General features: G+C 47.9%; 1 protein-coding gene across 2 annotated transcripts in view; it reads left to right on the top strand.

The window, feature by feature from the left end:
- The window catches only part of LOC106748061 (RNA-binding protein Musashi homolog Rbp6), a 728,960-nt gene that overhangs the window by 268,524 nt on the left and 436,335 nt on the right, over positions 1 to 24,101 (top strand). For both annotated transcript variants that reach the window (XM_014626258.1, XM_014626262.1), the window contains exon 3: positions 12,868 to 12,949. In XM_014626258.1, coding sequence (XP_014481744.1) covers positions 12,868 to 12,949 — 82 coding nt within the window. The remainder of the gene's footprint in view (positions 1 to 12,867; positions 12,950 to 24,101) is intronic.

A 24,101-nucleotide genomic window follows, 5' to 3' on the forward strand; every position in this document is an offset into this window, starting at 1 on the left:
TCTTTAAATTTAGACACATTTCACACGCTTTAAACGGTCCACACAAATTTTCGTATTAATTTAACACATGATGGTTACGTGGAAAAATTACACAAATTTTATGTCAAAAATTAACGAAGAAAATCACAAAGTTATATAACACACTAAGAAAACTCTTTAATTGATTCAAACAACATTCTTGTTTTAACGTTACTTTAACGTTTACATCTGTTGAAACACAAATGTTGAGATGATATAAACGTAATATGTTAAATTAACACACGGATGTATTAAATATTTAACACAAAAGTTTCTTGACAAGTTTCTTAACAAGGATCGATTTTAACACAAGTGCAACATGTTTTTTATTGCGTGTATGTGTGTCTTTGATCTTCATTTATTTCAGCTAATTGTTCAAGTATTTCTATCTGTGTCGGAATCTTTAAAAATTTCCTATTTTTCCACCACTGATATACTTCTTTAGTAATGTATTCTCTTTTATATATATATATATATATTTCTCTCTCTCTCTCTCTCTTTCTCTCTCTCTTTTTCTCTCTCTCTTTCTTTCTCTGCCTTTATTCAGGCGAAACTCGCAGCTTAAGATAAAAGTGTCTCACTTTAAGATTTTTTCTTTTTTTATCCACGCAATGCTCTCTTTTGGAATTGTTGTTAGGAATATTGTCTGAGAATGGACTACACACTTTTCTCTGTCTCTGCATTTCTTTGCCGCGTGCTACGTGCTGTGTTCCTTCCTCGACTCTCCTCGAACTTATCCGCCGGTCGCCATTTCTCCCTTGTTGTCTACTTAGCTTTTGCAACATTTCTATATACTGTACATCGAGGACGAGGCAATAATCCGACGCGAAATCTGACGGCGTGCAGGCGGACGGTGAAAAATTTAAGAGGTCGGATGCGATCATCGGATCGCGCTCGTCGGATATCCGTTCTCGCCGATGGCGGTCGATCCGTAGCGAGGAATCTTTTAAAAGAAGGAATGCTTTGTACGATACAAGGTTGTGCGGAAATAAACGTGCGACGGCTGTCTCCCCCGCGAAAATTTCGTCTCTTTTGATAACGTTGCCGTCAGAGAGACAGATTGGAAATTCCGATTTTCCACCCTTGCATTCTCGGCGCTCACCGTAAACGAGAGAGAGTTTGCCTCGGAGAGTGTGCAGACGAAACAAGGTGTGCTTATTCTCCAGCTCGCTGTTCTCAAATGGACTTAAACCGTAAACGGAAGTTAATTCGAGAGTCTCGATCGTCGAGGCCTTTAATCTCGAAAATAGAGAAGTTGCGACGCTTCAATCAATCGCAAGTAGCTTTTGACACTCGACTTTGTAATCCGAGATGGAATTTCGTCGGAGTGGAATCTGCTTAAAGTTAAATGAGGAAGAAGATTTCCACGTCCGCTAATGTCTCCTCTTCTGAAATCTGTAAAAAGTTGCACTATCTCACCGTGTCATTTTCAGCTCTCTGATTTTACTCGTGAAGGAAGGAAATCGTAATTCGACGCGGTGGAAATGTCGTCCCTTCGCGCGCGTCTGCGGCGATTTTAGGGAGACAATTAGCGACACAAATCAGACGCTAGGCGGGGTTGCTAAGTGTAGCGATATTGCCGTGGAATAAGTTGATACGAAGCACCCATCAGAAAGTGGACACGAGCCTCGATAGCGTCCAGCTGTGAGACAAACGGACGGTGATCGTAGGAAGATAGAGGGAGGGGGTTGGAGAGAAAGAGAGAGTGAAGGGGAAGGAGAATCGGAGTGAGAAGCGAGAGAGAATCTTCACCGGCTAGTTTTCCGCGCGATTTATCGCGAGAAACCCGAGAAAGGATTGAGGGCCCGAGATTGGAAGGAGTTGAGCGACGCGGAAGTGGAAGCCGAAGTGGATCGGACATTCGGCCACGAGACAGAGCCGAAAACGAAAAAGCTTTGGCGAAAGCCTCTTAAATGGGCAGTGCTAGTTGCGAAGGTGCAGGTACACGAAGAGAGAGAAAGAGAGAAAGAAAGAGGGTTAGGTGACCTCAGGGAAGACTGAGGAAGAGGAAAGTGGGAGGGACGAGGTGAGCGGAGGCGCGATATAAGGAAGACGTGGAACGGTGGCTTAGCGGTGGGTATTATCGTATGAGAATCTCTCATCGGGTCCGATAGTTCGAGCGCGCGGATGTGGAATAAAGCTCATCAAGGATTCAGCCCGCAATCCGCATTCGATGAATTAAAGATGTCGTCGTGAGTAACAAGAATGGAGCCCCGTCTCGTTCTCCCGCCGGCTCGCCTTTCCTGCACTTCGAGGCTTCTTCCGCGAGTCGCTGCCGCCGCCGCCGCATCACTGATTTTGCGGACTCGCGTCGTCGGGACATCCGCTTATCCGTCTTATTACGAATGAAATTAACCTCCGTTATCCTGCGAACGGTCGAACATCGTCGATCCGAAGTTCGGGCAGCGTGGTTTCCATGAAAGAGAGAGAGAGAGAGAGAGAGAAAGAATGTCGGCTTTTAGTTCAGGCTACATGGAATTACGATTAACAGGATGGTGAAAAATAACTTTGCGTTATATCTTTCCATTTACCTTCAATCTCGACGCGTATCTCTTATCCGAATTGTTTACAGATTTCTGTCTAAGCAAGAAAATTTTTGTCGCTAATCTTCTCCCAATACTCTTGCGCTGCCGTCTTTATATTTAAATAAATAGAAAATTTACTAACTATACATGCTAAAAATTATTCGCGATACCCCAAACGTAGATTTAGGTTACATTTACCGGCCACTGCTGTTACTAACGCGTGTGCAGCCAAAAACCGACATTCACCGAATGTTTTTCCTCTTTCTGCGTTCTGCCAAGCTCAACTTGTATCATGAATAAGTGTATGGCATGCTCTATCTTGCATGTGTATGCCTATATCGAAGTAATCCGCAACCATAAATCCGACAGCCCGATCTTCCCGAGCGCGCGTCCGCATTCCGAGATCCACTCCGAGCGCTGCGGGCGCTACTTGTTAAGTTAATCGCCGTCGGCCGCGAGCCCTTGTCGCCAGGTCCGATCGAGTCCAAGCGACGTCGAAATAAAGATCAAGAGAGGCGGAAACGGAGTGTCCTCGAGAACTCGGCCGCGTGGAGAGGGTGAGACCAAGAAAGGGGGAGAGAGAAAGAGGGTAGTCGCGCCATCAAGAAAATCAGTCGCGGTCAGCGAAAGCGGGGACGCCTCGCAGCGAAGTGTCAGCAGAAAAGCGGAAAAGCGGAGGGGGTTGGCTGGCTGGCGACAAAGAAGAGAGGCCGTGGGTCCTCGTCGAGAGGGTAGGAACGCCGGCCGCTCGTAGGAGGGCGGCTCGAAGAGGGGTGTGCGGGTGGCAGAGAGTAGTAGTCGTACCTGCGTGGTTGCCATCATTAGGATGGTGGGCCATAGCTGCAATGCGGGCGCCCATGCGACCGAGTGCAGGGTGGCAGGGGGTGGAAGGGAAGAGCGGGGTGGCGCACGCTCGCCTACCGGGTGCCTACTATGCACCCGACTATGCACTACTCTCTCTCCCTCTCGCTGCCTCACTATGCATCAACCGCGGCGCTATCGCGAGTCCTGGAAGCGGGGTTGGCTCGCGGCCAGGTAGGCTCCAGGTTCTGTCGTCCCTCCCACGTTCTACCCCCGTGGCGGCGGTGCGCGCGTAGGGAATCAAGCTAGCTGCCTCTCTGGCTACTCTCCCCCTCCCCTCCACCCCCGTCTATTACCACCCTCTTGGCGGCGCCCGTCGCGATCGGCATTCGAATGAATCCTTTACGACCCGAAATAAATGTCGCGCGTCGCGTTGTCGACGTTGTCGTTGCGGATCAGCGATCCCGGAGTCCGGGGGGAGGATCGCTCGCGAAAAATTCAGCTCCGTCTCATTCGTCGTCTCGCGCGCTCCGAATTTCCAGGCGACCGTACACGCCGTCGCGGAAGGCGTCGTGGTCCGTGATTTCCAGCTCTCGCGCTTCGTTACTTCGGAAGAAGGTGGTATCGATTACCGTTGTAATCATTCTCGCGTGTAATATTCGTGTGTAAAATTCTCCACGGCGATTTCACCGACGACGGCGACGCGCCCGATGGTTGGCTCGGAGCCCGGCCGGCGAGGAAACATTCCCGTTCCGTTCCTGAAAAGGACTACAGCAATTTGGAATTGGTTCTCTACCAGGCCGGTCGAGAGGAAGAGAGAAAGAGAGAGCTGGTACGTCCAATTCCCGCGCGGCTCGTCCGATCGGCACGCCACGATCGGCTCCCCAAGTGTACGCTTACGTTACCGTTAATGGCTCGTCGTTGCCCGCGAGGAAAGAAGACGGCCACGAGACGAATTCGCGGCGCGGTCTTTTTGGAATGCCCGCCGAAATAGACACCGCCGGCACGCGAGGAGGGCAGCTCGAAGCGGGAGACGGAGCACTCTTCGCCCGTGGGACATTCGGCACGCCGCCGGGACGATCGGTTTTCACGGAATGGCCGCGACGAGACATTGTTTATTTCTTTATCTGACGGTGTGCCGTTGTGGCCGTCGCCTAATTGCTCGTTTCACTCGGTCGAGGAGAGGAGGTCCTGGAGATCCTGCAACGTGAAAGACCGCGTTAGCTGAGCCGCCACGATCGCTCTTAGACGCGCCCGTCACGCAGTAATTAATGACGCCGTCGAATGTTATTGATATTACTAATCGTCGGATGATACGGAAAATTCACGACGGCGATACACCGATAAGGTAATTACGCTGAGATCGGCGATCTTGAGGCTTAACGACATTACCGATGACAGCTCAAGGAATATTTGATGAATGATAACGAACAATTTCGCGCTAATGGAGCCTCCATCGATCGTGCGTGGACTCTCCCTCCCCCTCTCTCTCTCTCCCTCTCTATTTATCTTTCGAAAGGAGCGCGTTTTGTCCGGAGTCTTAACAGTTGCGCCACGTTTCCACTTAAAGTTCGAGAAAGGTTGCAATTTCCCCCTTCCGTCGTGCGTAGCTGTTCCGCGAGAGAGGTTGTTCCAACCGTGACGTAACAACGTGCGATATAACAACGATATCGCCCGATGAATCGTCGGGCTCGCTGGTGATGATTATTAACCGCTTTTCCCGGTCACATAACGAGAGAGAGAGAGGAATTTCGGCGTACGCGCGCGATCGTCGTAAACTAAATTAGAATTCTCTCTTCGCCTCGACGCGCGTCGTCGACGCGCTATAACATAGCGAAGCGATGCACGAGTATCGTGACCCGTCGACGCCGAAGACGCGCGACGTCCTTGCTGACAGGAATCTCATCCCGCGGGTAATAGAGAGCGAGGAGTTCTCCTTTTTGCCCGGAGGTATCACGACGCCATTAATATAGTCGTAGAACGCGCGCGCTCGGCTAGAGACTCCCTATCTCTCTTTCCCGCTCCTTCCTGCCTGCCTGCCGGGAACAGGCGCGCAGTAACTTCGCGTTTATTCAAATGATGCTTTAGGTTGAGCCTTGAGCGTCCTTTGCCGGAGGATAAGTAATCCTGGCGGATTCGCGGGAGGCGTAACTCGAGGAAGAAGCGAAGAAAGAAACGCGGCTGGAGATCGGAAGGAGGAGAGGCATGTTCGAGGGTCAGGGATAGGATGGAGGGATATGGTGGAGGGGAAAGAGAGACAAAATAGAGTAGAGTAACAGAGATAGAAACGGGAAACGAGAGAGCAGGGCGAAGGAAGATAGAGAAGACGAAGGGACGAGGAGGAAGAGGCGGACAAGGCCATTCGTTTCAATGAACGGCCCTTCGGAATGGGGGAACCGCCTATCCTCCTCCTCCTCCTCTCCTCGTCTCTCTTTCCCCCTCGCTCGCCCCGTATCCACCCCGGCTCCTGGGGGATCCGGGAGATAGGATAGGATAGAACTCGGTATATAGGACTTTATGCGAGTCTCCTCTGAATAGAAAAACACTCGAGCTGAGGCCAGCGTGCACCGTGCTCGCCCGCGCCTCTTGCCGTCTCTCCTCCTGGAGCCACCTCCTGGCATCTCTTCCGATTCCTGCCTAGCGTTGAATCTCATTTGAATGGAGCCCGCCACCTCGCCGTCTTCTTTTCCGCCATTGACTACCGCACGGATAGTCGGTTCTGGGGCTTCCTCGCGACCAATATGTTCAAGAGCGCGATGGCAGGCGGGAGAGACGGGAGGGTGAAGAGGTTACAAGTGAAGTAAGTTGCATCTCGACGTTCGTGGCGTTCCGTAAACGGAAAGGGAGAGGAAACCTCGGGTCAGCTCGGATTTTTCAACAATTTTTCGGCCTCTGGCGCTCGGCAAAATGGAATTAGCTACTTCATTTAATAGAATTGAATTTTAGCTACCAGACTTAGTTTTTAACTGCACAAATTAGATATAAGGACAAAAGGAATGAGCTAAGTTGACTAGATTTCAGTTATATTATATGGACAGTTAATCTGTGAGAGCTAATTCTTTTTTTCCTTGCGCGTTTCAACTAGAGCTGTTAATTCTGGATATCTGAATCTTTCAGTAACAGAGTATACGGTTAATTTGAGATGTTACGAATTATTGATTTTTCTGCACGACAATAGATAATAATAACGTCTAAAATCAGCCGTATATTCAATTACTGAAAGATTCGGGCAATCGAAATTGGCAGCACTAGTTTCAACTGCGCCGATCTCTTCGGGGGTTATTGCATAAAATATAATGCGGGGAGAACGACCGAAGAATATTCTCGCGACGATTGTTTTCTCCCCGTGATTCGCAGAGTCATGAGCGCCTCGAAACGAAAGAGCGCGCGCGTCTTGTATTTGCGAAAAAGGTGCGGCGGGCCGCATTGCTGTTTACTAAGCGCCCGCGTTTTGCGTTAAGAAATATAAAACGCAAGTTTGCAAACTCAGCGCGCACAGAGGAACGCGGCATTCTCTCGCTGAAGTCCTGGTTGGCACATCACCAATGCAAAACGCGGTACAATGCATGCCACTTCGGCAAATTCACCGCTCGTAAACTTCTTAACCGTAATTTCCTCCGCCGCGCAGATAGAACTTTGAGTTCTATTGCCTCGCAAACATTTGATTGGAAATATTTACCATACCGCGCACAATTCTCGAGCAGGTTCGCGACTGTTCGCCGTGAAGGAAGCGCATAAAAACACAGTGAGACGAATCGAACGCGCAAGAATGAGAGGAAGAAAAATAGAACATATATATACATGCGGATTTATACGAATCTATGAGCTTAAAAGTTTGTGATCTGTTAATTCCACGTCCATACTGAACACAAACAACTCGTGGCTCTGTATTTGTTCTTTATTGTGTGCGAATGTTTCATATTTAACACTTTTTATTCTTTACTGTTGAAACTTAACTCAGATTGGTCGGTTAGTCGAGATTTTGAGTTATTAATTATTGAAAATGGCTATGTACTGAAGTTTCTTTAATTAATAACTCAACATTTTGCGTGATTATTTGCAAAACAGTGAAGAACTTTTTTTTCGGAATGGTCTGATCTACAATTATATGACAACTATTGTACCTAACGACAGGTTCAAGGTTTCGAGGTTCAAGGTTCAATATATTGATGTCCTTTACCATTTTCCAAATAATCACGCAAATTTTCGAGTTATTAAGTAAACTTCTATACGTAGTATATTTTCAATAAGTAATAATAACTCAAAATTTTGTATGATTGTTTGCAAAATGGTAGAGGCCTTTTTTTTCATATTGACTTAAACTAAAAGAATAAGACAGGTGGGGCGTTAAGCACCCTGCATATACGAGAAATGCACAAAGAGTAGCGTGATTGTGTCAGTGTATATATAACATAACAGATTTTGAGGACCGCCTGTACGTAGTCGACGCTTATTACGAGTTCGTCCGACTTTGGCATCGCCTTAACTAAGTAGTAACATTCAGATCGTCACTTTTACGATCACCCACCGGTCTCACATAACTATTACGCCGTGCCTTCGTTATTGCAACTCCGTAATTAATCAACTAGCTGCTGCTATAACGAGCGAACTGCAGTTCTTTGTTTCCGACGCCATAAATTACTACATTCGTGGAGAGAAGGAGAGTCAAAGAAAGTTACGAGTAAACATTCCATTTTCTCCGGGAGCACTACTTCATTCGGAGCCGGCAACGTATCGCTTCAGCTTCCGCTTGTTGCCGTTCAACGGCAACGAGGAGTTCCGAGCTGAGTAAGCGAGTCGCGTCACCGGCAAAGGGCCAAGGCACGGCCGTACCTTCGCAGCGACGCTGCAACGGCTGGAATGAGAATGCGAGGCCGTCCGTGAGGGCCGCGCGTGAAAAATAAGTTGTGCCGAGGAACAATTAAGGAAATGACAGCCGTAAATTTCGGCGGATCGCGGCCGCCTTTTAAGAGCGTCTCCTCTCGCGAGAACGACGAAATTGCTTCCATCAATCCGCCAGCCGGGACAAATTAAGGAAGCATTGGCAAGCCACCCCCGTTTCGCCCCTTTGTCTCCCCGCTTGGAGTACACCCCTGCCGCTTTAATGACATTTTTATAGGAGTCCAGTGGGCCGACATTGCGGCAGCGGATCTGGAAAATTATCGGGGGATTATCGTGAGAATTAAGAATTATGCGCGTTTTAAAGGGCTCGCGGCGGTGTCAACGAAGAACTGTCGAAACATGTTATTTAGGATGTTCGAGAAAGTGGTGATGAGCGCGCACTGGGAATATCTTGCTTCGATTTTTAACGACGCTTTCGCGACACCAATGGCCGACGTCTCACATAGAAATTTTCCCCGATTATCCCACAGCCGAAATTTCGATTAGAAGGCCCGAGGTTGTTCTGAGATAGGTAATCTTACGTAAAGAAAGTTCACGTGAGAAGTTCAGTGGGATTGCAGGTCGCGAGAGGTTGCGTTTATAGCGTCTGGAAAATATCGACTAGCCGTTAGAGAATAATTCATTATCCTCGCTTGCGAATTCATCGACGCGATCAGTCGCTGCCGGTCGGATTTCTCCTATCCGAGTCTCCTCAAGATTCCAGATCGCTTCGCGACGATACACCCCTCCCTCGACAGACGCCGCGCTTCTTGTCCCTCAGCCGAAAGTTCCTCCCGGCTTAAATGCAAATTACATATCCATTAAGAGGCAATTCAACGGCACGCGCTTCGATAATCTCCCTTTTTATTAACAAAATCTCATTTCCGAGGGGGAGGAAGACGACGGTGTGTAATAAGCGGACGACGTCGATATCTCCCGGTCTCCTAGCCTAATTGTCTTTTAAATGTTTAGTCATGAAAGGAACATTAACCGGCGCGGTTGATAACGGACCCTCCTCCACAGAGTCCTCGCCGTCGTTGTATCGCCTCCTCAAGAATTCCGACTTGGTGTCACTAATTAATACAGCGACGGCGGGAGTGGGCGGGGAGGGGCGGGGGTAAATGCGCCTCGTTACCAAACAGGTGGTACCCGACGGCTAATGACCCGGGGATACCAATAATTCATTGATTAATGCCGCGTGCTGAATTAGCAAGTCCAGTTATCCCCTATTTTCCGCTCCCCGGCAGTAACAATTATCAAGCACTCCACGCTTTCGCGATTACGCTCCGCTCGCGTTCTATGTGTTGCAACGAGAGAAACGCAAACAACAATTAAAACTTATATTTCCATTTTGTGCGCCGCTCGCTCGCGCGTCATTGCCACTTTCCGCGTTGAATCGTGCTATTTAAATCGGCGAGCGGATTTTTAAGGGGATGCTGGAGCGACGGCTGAACCTCCGACGGGAAAGCGCTCTCATCTAAGCGGAAGTAAAAATGTCGGTAATTTATTGACATTTCAAACGCGATGCGGGAGCAAGTGAGTTTTAAATGAGCGTGCGAAAGGATACAGAATTGTATGGGGAAGTGCGTTGAAATGAGAGGGAGAAAATGATACGAGAGAGAGAGAGAGAGAGAGAGAGAGAGAAAAAAGAGAATTATACACCACCGCTGTTCTACTTACCATCCTGCATCTACGTTACGCGCGTACAGTCGCATAAAACTCCCTCGATCTTCACCTTATCTTTTTGTTGGATTTTTAATTTTACTTTTATTTATGCACCGTTGTTCTTTAATGTAGTCCAAAGTGCAGCCATCTTGTACACACAAACTGTAGAACTTTTGTATCAAGCGAGTGTTTCCATGCGAGTTGACGCACCAAATAGTGCAACACTATGTACACTTCTTGAATTTATTTCTCATTCTCAGCCTTCATTCTGTTAGTCTTCGGATTACCATTCAGCATTTTGTATATGTGTGTGTACTTTACATTTGTAAAGGGGATTTAAATCTTGTAAAGCCATTTCGGAGAATGGTGGGATTAGTAATATCGGTAATTACCGTCCAAGGAACATTAAGACGTTCGAAAACGTCTCAAAAACGTCTTCAAGATACTAAGGCGTCTAAGCGATGTCTTCGAGACGTCTCTTAGATATACATATTGTGTGGGATTACTACAGCATCCCCTTAAGGCGAGTTTCGGATGTCCTCTTCACGCCGCTCGCGTTTCAACGACAAATAAGTCGCGCGATGCTCGTAGCTAACATTCTATGTCACGTTGATCTTTTTACTATTTTTTTCTTCATTCATATTTATATGGTCACAAAAAAGTTGCAATACTTATTCTTGATAAGTTTCGCAACGCATCTTGTATCCAGCAGGAAAATGTATCTCCTGAAAATTGTGAAGAAACAAATTATCCTATTGAATGCGGGTTGCGTAGTGGAATTTATAAAAAAAAAAAAGTTTTGCAACCTTTTCGTAGCTGAGACCATACGCGTTGTGTTGATTCACGAGTTGGACGCGAGAGCAGGAGGCGATCGACGGAAAGAAAATCGCAATTGCAACCGATCGCAAGAGCACTACTTCGGCTAATACGTGCTCTATCCTCTTTCCCGTCGCGAATTTCACGCGATCCATCGCCGTCGTGGATTCCGACGCGGCGGAGAGGTGGTGGGTACGCATTTAGCCTCGCGCTTCGCGTATCGTGAACTCCGCGTGTCGTGGATTTATCGAAGCCCGCTCGCTCGCTCGCGGGCGAGTAACCGCCGAACATTACGAAGCCTTCAGAGCGGACTGGATGAAACAGCGTATAATTAGATAAGGTGTAAGACGTATTTGGAGCGCGGCCATGCTGGCTCGCCGCCAGTGTTGAGCCTTTTGCTAGAAACCTACGAAAAGGGTCAAGGGAGTGTCCCTGGTGGGAAATGTGTGTATGGGGGGGAGGGGCTTCACATTAGTCGCACTAATCGTGTGGCATGCGGTGAGATTGGATAATTTTTCGATGACGATTGAGGAGAAAAATCGCAGGAGAAGAGAACTGGCGAGAACGTTTCTTTTCCCTCCTCGTTGTTCGGCGCGTAAGAACTTCACGGAGACGCGACCTCTCGTCTCGCGCCAAACGCGTGCGGCGACACGAGGCCGACCGCGTGTATATTTACGCGACCCGGCCGCGTATTGATAGTACCTGAAAATATCGTATCCTAATAACGTCCGGACTGATCGAGTTCCTCATAGGCTCAGTCGATGACTTATGCAACGAGCCTCATTTATGCTCTACATAGAGAAAAAGCACGAAAACCGACGCATCATTCGGGCTCTGAAGCACCGTTGAAGGTGAGAAATTCACATTTATGTGCACAGTGATGCAAATCAGTAACATTTCTCTACGAAAATACATAGAGTGTTCGTCGCTAAGGATCGATAAAAATCCGAAGGCGTTCGTTTTGGCCCGTCGTCGGACGTGTTTCTGTTATTCGAATTATCGTCGGTCTCGTTATCGCTGACGTTTTCAAGGCAACTTTGTCATTATTTATTCGCATCGACGCGTGATCGGAGAAGCTCGTCAGAAACAGCTGCACAATGTGTAGAATTAGCTGTCGTCAGAGAGCCGGGTCGTGCTAAGCTGAAGCTTTACTTTGGGCGCACGCACCGCGTTTATCAGGCTACGAGGATTACGCCCCGAAGTGTCGACTCGCGTTGTTATCTACTAATTCCAATTAGCGTCAGCGATCTTCCGGCTCGCCTTTAGCCCTAACTTCGCCCGACAGATGCCTGCTCGACGGGATAATTTAGGTTTTCGTCGCGATGCCGTATCTCGTCGGCCGGGAGACACGTCGTCGTTCCGCTCACGCAGGAACGTCTTCGTGAAAAATGACGAGAGCGCGCCTAACGCGATAAGCCCGAGATTTCGTGCGTATAAACGCGAATAAAGCGGAAGAAAGGATATTGCAAAGTCAGAATGTCTCGCACCAATTTCGTTGGATGCTTAATGCGGAACGCGTTCGCTGAAGATAGGCAGCGAGCCGAGTTGAAATGTAATTAGTCGACCTGAGCCGATATAAATATTTATTCGATTCAAGTAAAATTTACCGAATTCAAGTGAAAATTTGCTAAGGAGTATTGGAGTAATTGTTTTCTTGAATCTAATACTTTTTTCTATATATCCGCTATTAGCGTTTGAAAATGATATAGCAATTAAAAATTGAGAATACGTTATTTCATAAAAATTTTAAGAAAGCAGAGGATGAGCATTACCTGGCAACTAATCGTGATTTTTCATCCCGTAAATGTAATTTCTCTTCTTCAACCATCAGAGCTAATTTATTTATCTGGTCACTAGGAGAAACGAGCATTGCATCATTAGCTGACAACGACGTTAGACACAAATTTAATATTTCATGGCTGGACACTAACGACCCGGATCGAAGTTTTAGTCCTACTTTAAGTCTAATTTAGCAGTTCTACATTAACTGTTCAAAGATCTTCTATCGTGCTCCTTTGATGCTACAAGTGGGGAACTTCCGTTTTCTCCACTTGAAGACTTAAATGTAAAATTAAAAATTTCGACTCGGGGAGATTCAGTTTTTATTAAAGAACTTGTCGTCGTGCGCGACGCTAGTAACCGGATTATCGTATTGTTTCAGAGAGCCTTAGGGAGTATTTCACCAAGTATGGAGACATCACAGAAGTCATGGTCATGAAAGATCCTACCACGCGACGATCAAGGTGAGCGTTAATATATATGCGTTACATATTATAATATTATCACGCTATTTAATACCGTTCCATCGGTTTCGCCTTCGCAACCTCGTTATTCCCGTTTCTCGACTGTTCTATCCGCGTAACTAGAGGATGACCTATATCCTTCGGAAATGTCAATTTGCCACACGTCGATTGCGAGAGCGCCGGGTCGTATTTTACAGGTGGGAAATCCAACGTAAGAGCTCGGTCGTCCGCACGTAGAAAAATTCGCGGCTCCGCAGCGGCGTGTCAATCTTTCGGGAATTATCGTCGAATTTTTCCTTTCGGGCGTTAATCACGCGAAAAATATTGCGATATGATTGACACGCCGAAGTTGGCCTCGCTAAAAATAAGCGCGCCGATCGCCAGCTCGGCGAATTCGATCCTCGGCATTCTTCTCGTGTTTCCCTCAATCTCGGGGTGCGAGAAAGAAAATGAACAAAAAAACCAAACTATTATGAGTAAAAACTCTAGCTAGATGAAAGTCATGCAACGAGGCTGCGGTGAAGTTATAATTTCCATCTACGACGATAATAAGTCAAGATTATGATAATAATATGGTAATGGCGTTTTTGATAATACGATAACCATCGCAGAGAGAGAGTGAGAGAGAGAGAGAGAGAGAGAGTGTGAGAGAGAGAGTTGTAATCATTCGAGGTTGATAGCAATAACGATAATAATAATAGTTAAAGTTATAATAACTTTTTGAACGAGACATAGTTATAACGAAATTATGCAAATTGCAAAAGGTTTCGAGTTTCACGAGTGTACTGTAAGGCGCGCCTGCGCTTACACTAGCTCGCACACGTTGTGCCTTTTGATACTTACCGCATAATTAATTCGTCGCTCTATCCGCATTGAGAGAGAACTAATGCGCGGTTTAATGCAGTGACACATAATATCATGCGAAGATCGAGTTGCGCGTCGAGTGTCGCCGCATTCAGCAGAAAACACCGTAACGCCATGGCGGATGGTAAATGCCAGAGCGCAGTAATTACCGGTTTTTAAGCGGAGGAAACGAGGGGCGAGTCTCCGGCGGGACGAGTACGACGACGAAGGTCGGGAAAGAAGAGGAACCGGCGCGCGTGGGTGGGTGGGNTATACAGTTCTGGTGTGAAAAGGGGAGCACGTGCGTCTTATCGCCCATCAAACGTAAAGCTGACGGTGTTTTATTAAGATCAGCGCGGACTAGGCGTGACTCCTCAATACTTAGCGATATCGTCGCTGCGGGCCAACGCGGGGATGTTCTCGAAATTACGTGCGCTTAAGTGAATACTACGCCGTTTTAGCATCGAAAGAAGTCGTTGAAGGTAACGTTAAAATCTGTAGAATTAAAGATTCAAGAGAAAAGTGAAAAAATAATAGTATCGTCAGAGTAGATTTTTACTAGGGCTGTCTAAGTAGGCGCGAACTGTCTTTAACAGCATCAAAATCTCGACTCAGGCGGTATTCCTCCTTCGAAGGCATTGAAATTGTGCTCTAAACATTTCTCATATCATTAAAAACATTTATTTATTTATTTGTGTCTTCTTCTCATTTCTAACCGGATTTCACTTCCATTCGTTCTTCTTAATTTGAAATTCTATAAGTTTCATCTGCATAGAGTGAGAAGGAGAAGGAGAGAGAGAAAGAGAGAGCGAACGTGTGGACCTTTCATAATGGTATTCAAGTCGCTAATACCCGCCATTATCAACCGATGCCTTTATGCTATAAAAGCGCGCCGTCAAAACGTTTGTGCAGCGATAATCGCAGTCGAATTGTCGCTGTTTAAATTGCCGTCCCTGACGCTTATGCGCCCGTTACCTCTCGTACCGTGCATTTCTCCGTCTAATTAATTGGCCAGAAACTTTCGGGCCGTGCCCGCCAACCTTCCCTAATTATTCGTTCCTTTCATTCCCGCGGGAAAGAGAGGGAGAGTGCCACGGGGCAGGGGGGATGGGTGCACGCGGGGATGTCGGGGTCGAGAAGGAACTGCCGGACAACAAAACGAAACAGGGGACAACTTACTTCCATCGAGTTACAAAGCACAAGCAACAGCCGGGCCTATTCGCACCCGCTTATTAAGCGAAAATAAAGCCCGCAAAATCAAAGAGCGTTCCCCATTCTCCTTTCAGCTTCTAGCATTCATTCGCGACTTTCTCTCTCTCTCTCTCTCTCTCTCTTTCTCCGTGTCTGTCCTTTCTCTCAATCTTCGCAGATCCCACTTCTCTGCCGCGTCTCCTTCCTTCCTTTAGTGTCCTAGATAGTTTGAAGTCCACTGACAATTAGGAGTTTTGTCTTCCACCTCCTACCACCGGGCAGCTCGTTATGAACAGGTCGGTACGAGTCTGTCTCGCCGACGAAAAAGTCGAAGATCGAGATTGCAGCCCGAGAACGAGCACAGAAGCCGGCTTTATTCAGGGACGCGGAATTAACGCGCAGGACGATTAACGAAGGTTGTTGCTTTTTACGAAGTTGCTCCCTTCAGCGCGATAGTCGAGCAAGAAGGTTGAAGTTGAGTCCGTCCATTATAGAGAATCCTCCCGATAAATTGATTATCCATCTATCTATCTGTATCCGTTCATCACCGTGATAAAAAGCCAAGAACCCAAATAACAATTCGTCGGTCGAAATCTATCCCGTCATAACTCCGGAACATCCGCCGGGTTACCGGCGGAGATTGACCGCGCCAGACGTGCCCCGTCCGTCTGTCGATAGATTTAAATTTCTTTCGCCGTGGCTTCCACGACGGCGTGGAAACGAGCTGGCGGAACGAGGAGAAGCTCCTCAGGCGGGCGGGTGGAGGTCGCTTAAGGGACGGCGAGGAGGGGCCGCGCGACGGAGACGACGAACGGAGGAGACAGGCCGGTGAGATAGAAGGGACCGTCCGGGTGCCGGGGCTGCTGAATCCCTCAGCGCCACGTCGTAGCTCATATCTGCCGCAAGGGGACGCGGATCCTGTATGCAGGGGTTGAGGCATGGGGTTACTCTGCGGGTTGTAAATTAATGGTTAGCCCGTGGCATGGTGGGGTTCGGCCTAAGGGTTCTGGTTGATCTATGGGCGGCATGTGTGCCAGGTCAAACGGGGCTTGCCCACTGATACGGGAGCTCTCTCTCTCTCTCACATACTATCTCGTTCCCTCTCGCTCTCGTTTGGTCGCTCTCTTTCCTTCGGAGAGCACGAGAGTGCAAAATCGATAACGGTTTCGATAGAGCCACCGGCCATATTTCTGAACTTAGCGAGCGCTCGAAGCAGCGGGAGAGCGGAGTATAATTCGACGACTTAACTTAAATCTGTCTTCGGGACGCGCGACCGGTGCGTGTATCTACGATCTTAAGTGGTGTCGTTAAAGCGACGTTACTTTATTCGCGGGGGCGATCGATCCGTGTTCTACGTCTGAACACGCGACGATTCTGTCTCTCTTCGCCGCGAAATTGCGAGGAGCGATGTCGGTTATTTCGGGTTAAATAAGATTTCGCGATTTCGAGAGAGGAAGATTCACGGGTCCCGTTCGAAGATGTATCAGTTTCGCTTTCTCCTACATTTTCCGGCCTCGCAACGACGTCGTTTCAGCTTCGGCTAACTCGAAAGCTCTTTACGCGCCGGCCGAGATCCTCGTACGCGTGATCGGCACCGTCCGCCGAGTTAACGGCCATCGCATTTGCGTTTAGCTCCCGTACGCGCGTCCTTAGATTGTAAAAATAATGCGATGTAGTCGATTCAATCGCCCTTTTACGAGTTTCCCGAGCGCTCGTAATAACAATACGATATCCCAGCCCACGATCGATGTATAATGGCGGATATTCGAATGCAGTTAACTTTAGTACTCGTGGAATCGTGCCTGCGAAGGAGGCCAGCGACGTGCCTCGCAAGATCGATACTCCGCTTCCCCTTATCTCGGCCCCTTCTCTTATTGACCATTCCTGACGTTTTGTTTCCACGTGGTATTTGAGTTAATCGCGAATCGCAAACCGAGCGAATAGCGAGCCGCTCTCCGTTCTGCTGCGGCCGCGCTTCCACGAATCAATCGCGAGATTCGCTCCTCAAACCCTTCACCTGTGTGTGCCCGCATAGAAATTATCTCAGTTTTCTCCATACATGGCCGACGATTCCGACGATTTTCTCACTTCGACTGTCACTTTTCTCCGACGATAAGCCTGACCTAGCCACGCGACGTCCGAGAGAGCGCGTTCTGAGCAGGCGAAGAGTGAAATTAACAAGGCACTCGCTCTTGAATTCGACGGTTTCGCGAGCGAAAGCAGCGCAAACAACCCGCTGTCCAGGTGGGCGCGCGACCATTATTCCTCGTTAAACGAATCGAAATCCTCACATTTCTGGCGGTTCTGCTTCTTTCGGAGGAACGGCGGGCTCTCTCCTATCGACAGTCTCATTTCCCGCCGCGGGAACTTATCAAGACAAATACATGGCGAGCACGCTCCCTCGGTTGCCTCTCGCCGTCGGAAAATATCTCTAATGAACAAACTATCCGATTTGATACCCGCGCTACACACTTTCACACAACCATACCCGCACTTGCACACCTACACCATCCAAGCGCGCCTCCTTCTCGCCAGTGCTGCTGCCTCTCTCGCGAGGCGGCTACAGTCTTCGATAACCAATCTCAATTTCGCCACGATATATCTGTTATACGCGGCCCCGAGATTTCATTGAGACTCTTCGCGCTCCCTTTCTGCTCCCCTCTCTCGGAAACAACCCGACACCGACGCGGTGTACCGTCTACACTTGCCGGTCGAAGCTCGTCGACACTAAATCATACGGGGAACGTTGCCAGATTGCGTTAAGGATTGTAGCGCAACATCGAAGTAGATGTTGGAAACTGGATCTTTCTCTCTTTCTCTCTTTTTTCTCTTTCCTTTTTCAAGAATCAGCTGCCCGCGTCGAATTATAAAAGAGAGAGAGAGAGAGAGAGAGAGGGGGGTTTCCCCTCCCGGCGCGCGACGAACGTAGATCAATTAATTGGACCCCCCCTCCTTCTGCTTTTCTTCCTACTTTGGCTTTTGAACGACGAGGCATAAAAATCGGTATCAACGGGCGAAATAAGAGTCGATGACGTGCGTGGAATGCGAGGGAGAGACCGTGAGCCGTCTCTCTCTTCTATCTTCGCGGGTGAGGCAATCTGTTAATTCGATCGTAACTCGTCGTTAAGGGAGAATTTAGTTGGTACTTGCCGACGATAATTACACGGGTTTCGCGGCACGTAGAGCGGGACGGGGTGGGGAGGGAGGCGATGCCGCCGCGTGAGGCGAGAAAACGAAGAGCGAACTGCGGAAGGGAGAAGAAGAGACTGAGGGAGGGAAAGAGAGAAGAAAAGGAAGAGTGAGAGAGAGGGAGAGGCAGACGTTGGCTGAAGTAGAATTTATTGGGCGATAAGCGCCGTGCAACTTTCTTCCTTTACGATCGTCATTCTTTATCAGCCCACTCGTGGCCGACAGCGGCGTATCGGCGCTACCGGGATAGACTAGGCTTTATGAATCGGGATTATTAAGGTCTTTCTTAGATCATAGATCTTGCGGCCCGTAGCCGTGTTCGGCGCGCGCGTCGCCAAATGGAAACGTCGCCGTGGAGGACTCCCGATCCTCCGTCTTCGTGTACATCTCGCCGAGAAATAGCGGCCGCCGACATTTAAAATCACCCCTCCCGATCGAACGCACACTCCGTCACCCCGGCGAGTCCGGTTTGGCGGGATCAATTTTTACCGCGACACAAATTTCATCGGATGTGCGCGGTCCTCGACTTCGCGTCCTGATAGTAATCGCAACGCGCCCGTGGGTAGCGCGCGGAGGCGCATGTGAATACAGGCACACACACATATATACTTACTTTCCGCACTTTTGAATTTCACGCGTCACTATTGAATTCGTTTCTCCCTTTTCCATGACGTAAAAAAGCTCGCGATAATATCAAAAATACCCGACAGAGATTGACGACGCGCGGTACAAATTTCGAAACAGGGACGGACAAACGGACAGACGAACCGACAGGCGGACGGACGGGAGGGACGGAGACAGAAATAGTAGATAGAACGCCCGTCCGTCCTGTTTCTCTCTAACACGGTGAAAAAAATTCTCCCCGCTTCGAAGCGCGCGCGTTGCGTCAACAGCGACGGCGATAATTTCCCAGGTAGCGTCGGATATTTTCCGGCGCGTGTGCGGGTGAAAGGTGGCCGGGTCACGCGTACCGATCGTTTTCCCGGAGGTTATAAGGCGCGCTCCGGCTGATAGCCGTGCTCGCTCGCCCGGGATAGACGCGATAGAGGTCTTGAGTAATTTATCAGGGCGCCCGAAGGGCGTGGGTGGCGATGGGCGCAGGTGATCCGCGCGCGGCGAAGATCCGTGACCAGCGCCATGGTGCGAAGTCTTATCTGCTCAGCGGGCGAGCGCACGAGGGTGCTCATCTACTCGCCGTTAGTTAGCGATGTTAGCGATCTCAGTTCTCGCCGTGGCACAGAAACGTCACAGCCGCGATATACACGTACAGCCGGATCTGCTGGAATCGTTGCGACTCCCTCTCCCTCCCTCCTTCTCTCTCTCTCTCTCTAGTTTCGGACACGCGTACACGCGAAATCAAACCTCTCGCGGGAGGATCCGTCCTTGCGAATTATAAATGAAGAGACGAGAGCGAACTTCGTTCTTTGTTCTAGAAATTCCTGTGTGTGGGATTTAGTGTAAAATATCATACTTTTAGGAGTCTTCTGTATATATTTATATAAACAGCGTCTTGAGAGTTTCGTTTTGTTGTGAATAACAGAGATTGCAGGATCGTTTTCTCTTTTTCCTTCTTTAATACGCGTTTTCCCATGCCTGAAGTGAATAATGTTCACCGAGTTTGTCTCCCTTGGCAGTTTCTTCATTAAAGAGAGTGGTCTGTCTTTGACATTAATTTTGATATCGTCACGCGTGAAATCACCGCGACGCGAACATCAGCGTCTTGTCCCCGGGACACGAGTAATCATTCTAGGCGCGAGGTAGAAAAAGCACGTGATAAAAGGTGAAGCGTTAAAGGCAGCCGAGATAGCGGCGAAGTATGTACGTGCGTCGGTAGATCATTTGGCCGGGGCTTGCGGGACGGGGGCGACGCGAAATGTGGAGGATGCGGAGGTGGGTTAATGTGAGTCCGCGTAAGGACACCCGCTGCGCCCTGCGGGAGTTAACGCGGGAATCGCGTGTTCCCGCTATGAAACACGGAACATCGGCGAACGTGAAGGAGAAGGACGGTCGGGATAGAGAAGGAGAGAGAAACAGAGAGAGAGAGGGAGGAGGGGGAGCGGAGGGACGAGAAGGGTATAGCAGGATTTTCCATGATTATTGTTTCGCTCGTGCTTACCGACGGTAAAAAGGGAAAACCATTTCGATCACGCGGGGAGTGTCACGACAGCTTTGATTTCATCCTTTCGATCCTTTCGACGTCAACGGGACGAAGTCCTGCTGCGGCGGGGAGGGACACGACAGGATTCAACATCGTAAATATGCGAGCAGGAAGAAAATTTATCTACCAGAAATTGCATTGGTGCAAGAAAAGCCGCGAAATTGGCATNAGGTACACGACAGTATTCAACATCGTAAATATGCGAGCAGGAAGAAAATTTATCTACCAGAAATTGCATTGGTGCAAGAAAAGCCGCGAAATTGGCATAAGTATGGTAAACTGACATGAAATTTGTCGGACAGAATATGAATGGTGTTTATCCTGTGTGCACTTGTTGGAATTGAAGTGGCAGTTTCTGTTTGTAAGTACTTTTGGTTGTGTTATTAGCATCGTTCGATTTTTCGATTTTACTGAAATTCCTGTCGAGCTTTACCAATGGCCACCACTTTGAGCCCCTTTTGTAAAAGTCAACTTTTCTTTCATCATCATCTTCGTCGCCAATAAAATATTTTTATTTCTTGAAGGATATATCCAAAGTGGTGAAGTTATTGCCTCACATCCTGCATACACCGCATACTTTTCGCGTGGCAACTTTTGTCGTTTGAGTACGTTGCAATGCGCACTTGGAGCATACGAAATGTACGCGTCTCGCATTTTCGTAGCTCGAGTTACGCCCCCCCCCCCCCCGAATTTGCATTACGATACGCCAATAATCGCGACNTACGATACGCCAATAATCGCGACGATGTCTGCGCTTTAGAACATACCGCCGCGAAAGAGTCGTAGGAGCCGCCTCGGTTTTATGGTTACATCGTTTCGGCGATCCACCGGCTGCTCAGGCCGGCACGCCTCTCTCTCTCTCTCTCTCTCTCTTTCTTTTATGATGCACGCACCGTAACACCGGCGTTACGCGCGACACGGACGCGTCGCAACACACCGTAAAGCGAACTCTTCTAGTGCGGCGCGACAACGGCCGGTAACGGTGATTTGTTTTCCGCTTGACAACTTTTAAGCACCCGCGCGATCACAACGGCAGTTTCCCCATCCGTACGCGGACGGCCCATCCGGCGTAACGTAACGTCATAAGCGCGGACCGTGAGGACTCACGACCGAAGAAAACGTTTAAAGTCGCATGTCGGCGCGATAATTGCAGCGCAACGCAAACGAATCCGGAAACTTTCTGCCCACGAAAGGCGTAAATTCGCGTGTCGGCTGTTGTAGTCGAGAGAAGAAAAATTCTAACCTCCGAATATAATCTCCTTGAAAATATAGTCGGAAAACAGAAAAAAAATTATTATCAATTCACGACACACATTTTTATATATATGAGCGAAAATATATAATCTTACATGAAGATAAAATTGATATAGACATGAAGAATCCTCTCTGTATAGTTTCATTAAAAAGATTATATTCTTGTTGTTTAAGAATATTTTTCATGAATTTTGAGGAGAAAAAATATTGGATATAAAGAACGATATCTTTAAACTGATGTAATTTTTAGTTGGAAAATGTCGCTCTTCTATCCAATATTTATTTTATTCAGTTCATGAAAGTTATTCTAGAATTACAAGAATATAATATTTTTGAGTGAAATTATATAGAATTTCTTCATGTAAACGAGTTTTATCTTCACATAATATGTTTTTGCTTATACAGAAAATACGAGTTTTGAATTGATACTAACTTTTTTTCCGTGTAGCTATCCTGTTTCATTTCCCGTAATAAATCTTCTCTGCATTCACGTGCTGGCATAGCGTATATAATGTGTTTAGCCGGAATATCTGGAATTTTTTATTTTATTTCTCTTTTACAAAGCTCGACCTGTTAACATATTGAATACCATGATGGTCACAGGTGACCGATACTATCGCGGCTCATAAACACGTCACGAACCATATGCGTATGCGCGTGCGATTCAGCCAATTTGCGACAAAACTCGTTTGAAATTTTTTGCTAATTTTCAAACTTCACACAGCCCCAGAGGAAATTTTCAGAAAAAGCGTAACGTTCCCGTGATGCGCCGAGTTGCACGTATAAAGCATAATTATATAATTATATTTGAAAAGTCCAAATATATTTGAAAAACACTAACACCCTTTTCGCGATCGCACCACTTCAACAAGAAGTTAACGTCCGGCTAAATCGTGCGTGTGTCATTGACGCATTTTCTAATTCTGCCGGGATAAAACGGCGAATTTAGCTCCACATCGGCAGAAGTAGCCGAGAGTGATCCGAATTGGGCACGTCTTGAAATTGCTCGAGGATCACTCGCGCGCGACGCTTCTCTCTTTCTCTTCGTGGCGAGTGCCTAATATATTTTCGTGCGGACGAAGCTCCAGTTTGCGAGTCTGCGCGCTCATGTGACACCTGTGACCGCGTTCCGACGGTTGCATCCCGCGGACTTCTATTTAGACGCGCGATATTAATAAGCGACGTTGGGGAGCGCGCGCTCTCGTCTGCGAGCTAGACACGTGCTAAAAGCGCCCGCGGCCGCGGTTTTGGGCGGGAAAATGAGGTTCGTCTGCAAAAATCCTCCGCTTCTGACGTGCCGCAATTTATTAGCACCTGACCGAACGGCCGCGAATTCCGCGTTCGCGAAAAGCCGTGGCACGCGTCGCGACGCGGAGCAACGAGACGCGACACGACACGACGCGCCGCCTCTCGTCGTTACGCGACTTGGCGTCGAGTTGTGTGAATGCAGCCAGCGACGTCATTAAGCAAATCACGCGGACTGATCCGTCTGGGATTTAATGGTTGCTTGCCGGTTTCTAATACGAGATTACCGCCTCACATTGCGCTCCTTGTCTTCTGCGTCTATTTTGTGGCCCGTGTTAATTTCGCGCGTTGTGACGCCACTGTGACGAGGGCCCGAAAGTCGACCAGTCGGGAATCAATCTCTCGTGAGGTGAATGCGAAACCTTGTCACTCACTCCGCCTCAGATCGAATGAGATCTCTCAGTTGCCATTTTTATTCGCTTCGAAACGAAGAAGATCCAATTGTTAATTACGATAAATCGACGATTTATGTGCTCCTATGTCCGTGTAATTCCGATCATTGTGCTGCAAGCATTAAGAGGCTCCCCTCTGTGGAAGCTATTTTCATCCAATATTCTGTGGAATGGTTAGCATATGATGATTTATGCGTTCTTAAATGTATGACGGTGCTATTGAGATAAGATCTCGAATGACAACTTAAAAGGATTCTATAAAGAAGGTGAGATACTGTTAAATGTGTTTGAAAAAATTCACGAAAAAACGAAACCTAAATTATTTCCGAAAGTTGTATTTTTGAACCTTACCTTCCTTAAAACACCTTTAAATTATCATCCGAGATCTCATACAACACCGTTATATATTTAAGAAAGCATAAAATCATAATATCCTAATCCTTCTCAGAGTTTATCAGATGAAATAGTTGCTACAGATAGAAACTCCTTGTTTGCAGCGCAAAAATTCTATTCTTTTATCGTAACAAATAGAGCGCAAAATTGTTGCATACTTTTTCCACATAGCTAGCTAGGCGGACAAACCAATTCAAAACAACGTCGAATATTCTAATTGGAATCTCTGCCATAAATGGGAAAGTCTGGGAAAAGTCCTATGCGGAATTCGAGACACTGCAGTGGCGCGAACCGTAGTTTTCGAAACAGGGAAATCTCGATTGCCGCGCGATCCCGGAAAATTCGCCTTATTTGGGCAACATTCGAAGGGCGCGCTCGCGACGCGTGTTACGATTCTCGATCGTAAAACGTATTTTTATTCGCCGTT

Source organism: Dinoponera quadriceps, unplaced genomic scaffold (genome assembly GCF_001313825.1).
Source record: "Dinoponera quadriceps isolate SergipeBrazil2010 unplaced genomic scaffold, ASM131382v1 scaffold163, whole genome shotgun sequence".
NCBI lineage: Eukaryota > Metazoa > Arthropoda > Insecta > Hymenoptera > Formicidae > Dinoponera > Dinoponera quadriceps.